At 34.3% G+C, this 3,971-nt stretch overlaps 1 protein-coding gene across 1 annotated transcript; it reads left to right on the top strand.

Annotated features, from left to right (window-relative positions):
* On the top strand, positions 1-387 carry LOC105113592 (putative bifunctional UDP-N-acetylglucosamine transferase and deubiquitinase ALG13; the record flags this gene model as incomplete). Its single annotated transcript, XM_011009821.1, has 1 exon — positions 1-387. A coding segment is annotated over exon 1 (387 nt), but the record flags the coding sequence as incomplete, so codon positions are not given.
* Between the last annotated feature and the right edge of the window lie 3,584 nt (positions 388-3,971).

Here is a 3,971-nt window from a genome sequence, read left to right as displayed (position 1 = left end):
ATGGGTCCTCATCTACTTCTCTTCTTGCTTCTTTCCTTCTTGCTATGCACAATTATTCCGATAAGTAGAGCTAGCGTTACAAAAAAGCTAGACCAAACGTTAGTGCCACAAGAACCCGATGCAGGAATAAAGTGTGGATCATGCCCCTGTGTCAACCCATGTGGCCAGCTGCCTCCTCCTCCTCCTCCTCCGCCCCCACCACCACCAACTCCATATTGTACACCTCTTGCACCACCACCTCCAAGGTTCTATTATGTGACCAGTACTGTGCCCGAGAGTGTGTATGAAACTAATCCTTATTATCGATGGGGGCTTTACGATGGTGCTAGACAGAATGCTGTCACATGGTTGCTGTTTTTTATTGGTCTTGGAGTCACAGAGCTTCTGGTGATTTGGTAACTTAGAATTTGGTGTCAAATCAACTTAGTTTCTTCTTGGTTTTATTCTAATTAGTTAATTAAATAATCGGTTCCTTTTCAAGTCATTTACTACATAATTTCAATGATCTTAATGATGGTCATATGTTTTTATGTTGGTCTTATCAAACATTATGTACTTTTTATTATTGCAAGATAATAATTGTAATTATATGATTATTATTCCAATAAATCATTAGGATTATAAGCTGACGATGACCCATGAACTAGTTGAAACATTAATCCACCATCAATGGCTATGGCTTCAGGTGATCTTGTTTCATTTGCATTCATTTTAGGTTTTTTTTTTTTAGAGTAAGGTAACCTCCCCCCCCCCCCCCCCCCTTTTTTTTTGGTAATATTGAACTTTTTTCCATTTCTATTGACCTTCATTTCAATTGTTCTAGAGACTGAAGCCTTAGATATGAATATACACGACCCTAACTAGTGTGAGATTGAGACTTAATAGTTTATTGATCCAAAATTAATAATTAGCCCATTTTCTTAGTAGTTGAGTTGTTCTCTTTATTTGTTTCAACCTGCCATGGTGTAAAGATTTTGGTAGATGGCTGTATGTATGCGTGGGCTCTTGCCCTTTGCATTGGTCGAACTTGAAGAACAATGCCGTCCAATTCCATATATCAGGAAAAACAAAAATGAATAACCTTGATTATTCCGGAGCTTCTTGATCAATAAAGAAACTTATTTCTCCAGCAGGCTAATAGTATAAACTTTGTCTATCAGCAGGAGACTCTTTCAAGAAAATCACACTACCACAACTTGTTTCCTATATTTTCAGAAATCTTGACCAGTTACATTGTAGAGTAGATGATTAGTGCATGTCTAATGGACTTAATTCATCCCGAGCAGATAGCATGGGGAGGGGGGATGAATTTCCATTGGACACTTTCCTGCAGATTTCCAGTTTCAGTGCCCGACATTGCTCTACTAGTACAACATGATACTATATGAACATAAACAATATGGACCGATTAATTGATGACAAATGTAATTTACAAAATTACAGATATGTTTCTCTAGAGCCAATGATTGATAGTAGTTGCAGAAGCAGAAGTTAGTGTAACAGCATATGGTGATCAATGCTAGAGATGGGCCTAGCTAATTATAAAGAATATTTCCAAGCTCTTTACCAAGAAAAGAAGCCATTTATGGGTTTCCTCCATGGAATTTTCTTATCCATAAGCTATCCCTTTTAGGCCTTGATTAGCTGCCATCACTAATTGATGCCACCAACACTAGCTAGAATTTGCATCTGTTACTCTATGAGGTAGGTACGACATCTATTATGAACCACTCACTCTCTATTGCTGGCCCCAGCTTTTACTCTTTCAACGATACGCATTCTTAGTAGGAGGGATATCACCTGCACATCAGGTTCCTGAAAGAAAAAAAATGTACAGAGCAATCCTTGTCCATTGCTTTAAGTATATTTTCTGAAATCTGAGTAGGAGAAATTCAAGAAATGATAAGAAATTAACATGTTTCAGCCATGGTGGTCTACTCTACTATCATAAAAAAGCCACAAATCAAGAGCCATGTATATATATTAAACTGATGTTGATTCAAATTGAAGAGATTATAAATGATCAAGGCGATGCATACAGAAAGGAAAATAAATCTAATATATTACTACATAATAAATTAATCAATCTCTTGAATTGCTTCAAGAAATCTCATGATTTATCCTAATAAATTTCTAAATCGATTTTTATAATTTTCAAAAGTTAATATACTTTTAAACTGTGTTTGGTAATGCACAGAAACCTAGTCATCCGCAAATTGGCATTGATCGACTACCAACCGGTTTCAATATATAATCAATGAGCTTGTAACTCACCGATACTCTCACATACGCAAGAAAAATAACGTTTCATGTTCAAGTCTCATCTTTGTCAATTAAAACTCTAATAAAATTAGAACACACATATAAAAGAATATATACAAAAATAAAAAATACAATCTCAAAACTTAATTATCAGTCAATTACAGATGATTTTCTCAAAATAATCAAAGTTAGAGTTGTAGTCAGTCACTTTCATTGGCAGACTTTGATATTGGAGAGCAATCAAACTATTGGTGCGTTTATATTTCAACTACATTATTGCACTTACTAGCTGTACGTGAGTCAGTTCTTTCTACCACAAAGACTCATAAATGAAGCTACTTGCAGGTCCGGATATCAGAGAAAATCCCACCTTGTCAGATAAAAGATGAAAATGCCATTCTCCTATAACAATAATTTCATGTCAAGAATTAATTCAGTTCCTGAGTTCTTCCGGGGGATATGTTTTGAAGCACAGTAAATAAGATCACTTGAAAAACCAATGACAGGGAAACTCTGTAATGGTTTTTTCACAGTACTTAATGTTGAAGCACAAATAAACAAAGGGAATAGCTTTGCAAGAATCAACTTATAGGATGTTTGTAGCACTTGCATGTAACTCATGTACCTTGCTTTGATCCACAATCCAACGATCCGAGGTTCGCGCACCTGTAGTAGATTGAGAGTTGTGCAGCAAAATTTTATAAATCTGAAACTCTTTTTTTTTTTTTTGTTAACTCTATTATACCAAATTAGCAATCAATGGATATAATTAAGGAGAAAACCTAAAACATGTGAAAAAAATACGGTGTAAATACCTTGATTTGTTGTAGGTTGAAGCAGTAAAATTATTTTTAATGATCCATGAACATTAAATTATATAATGACCGTTAGATTACATAACAAACCTTATTTAAAACTATGATTAGACTCACCATCAATTTACACTCACAGAGTAGTGTATCCTATAATCATTTTTTAAGAGGGATTTTATATAATTTATATGAGCAGATCAATGACGAGCTGACTTGTGTAATAATTTCTGGTTTCTAAACCTTGGAAACCTTTTTATAAATAACACCCCAAGTTCTACGGTCCATGATTCACATACACTGAAACTACCATACTTGGATTCAACACTGAAACTGTAGCATATTTTAACGGTTGACTTTCCCTCCTTTTTGTCTTTTAACTACATTTTCCTCCGTACAACTCAAACAGCAGTTCATGTGAACTCTCTAATCTCTATCCTTCGATTACAAACAACATTTTGAGGCGGTTCCTTGGCAAATGTTATTCGGGGCATGTGCGGCGCGTGGAATGCACGTTCCTCCGTGCAATTAGTATTGTAATGGTGATATTTTTCATAAAGATCAATGTTGTGATTTCTAAAAGTGAACAGGCTTGCCTTTTGAATAGTGTTTTTCTATGCCTTCTTCCAAACCAGCGCATCGTTGAAATGAGATTTTACACTTTACATTGGCTCCAAAACCTCACCGTTTTCCTATTTCCTAAATATAACGTTGCCATGGTCCACAAGCCTCGCGTGTGTATTTTTAAAAGGATAGTAATGATTATTTTTTAAAATATATTTTTATTTAAAAATATATAAATATAATATTTTTTTAAATTTATAAATTATTTTTAATATTAATATATAAAAAATAACTAGACGCACTAAAAATTATGATTTTGAACAATTTTTTTTAATT

Source organism: Populus euphratica, unplaced genomic scaffold, assembly GCF_000495115.2.
Source record: "Populus euphratica unplaced genomic scaffold, PopEup_1.0 scaffold435.1, whole genome shotgun sequence".
In the NCBI taxonomy this organism is placed as follows: Eukaryota; Viridiplantae; Streptophyta; class Magnoliopsida; order Malpighiales; family Salicaceae; genus Populus; species Populus euphratica.
This window is presented reverse-complemented; position numbering and strand designations above follow the sequence as displayed.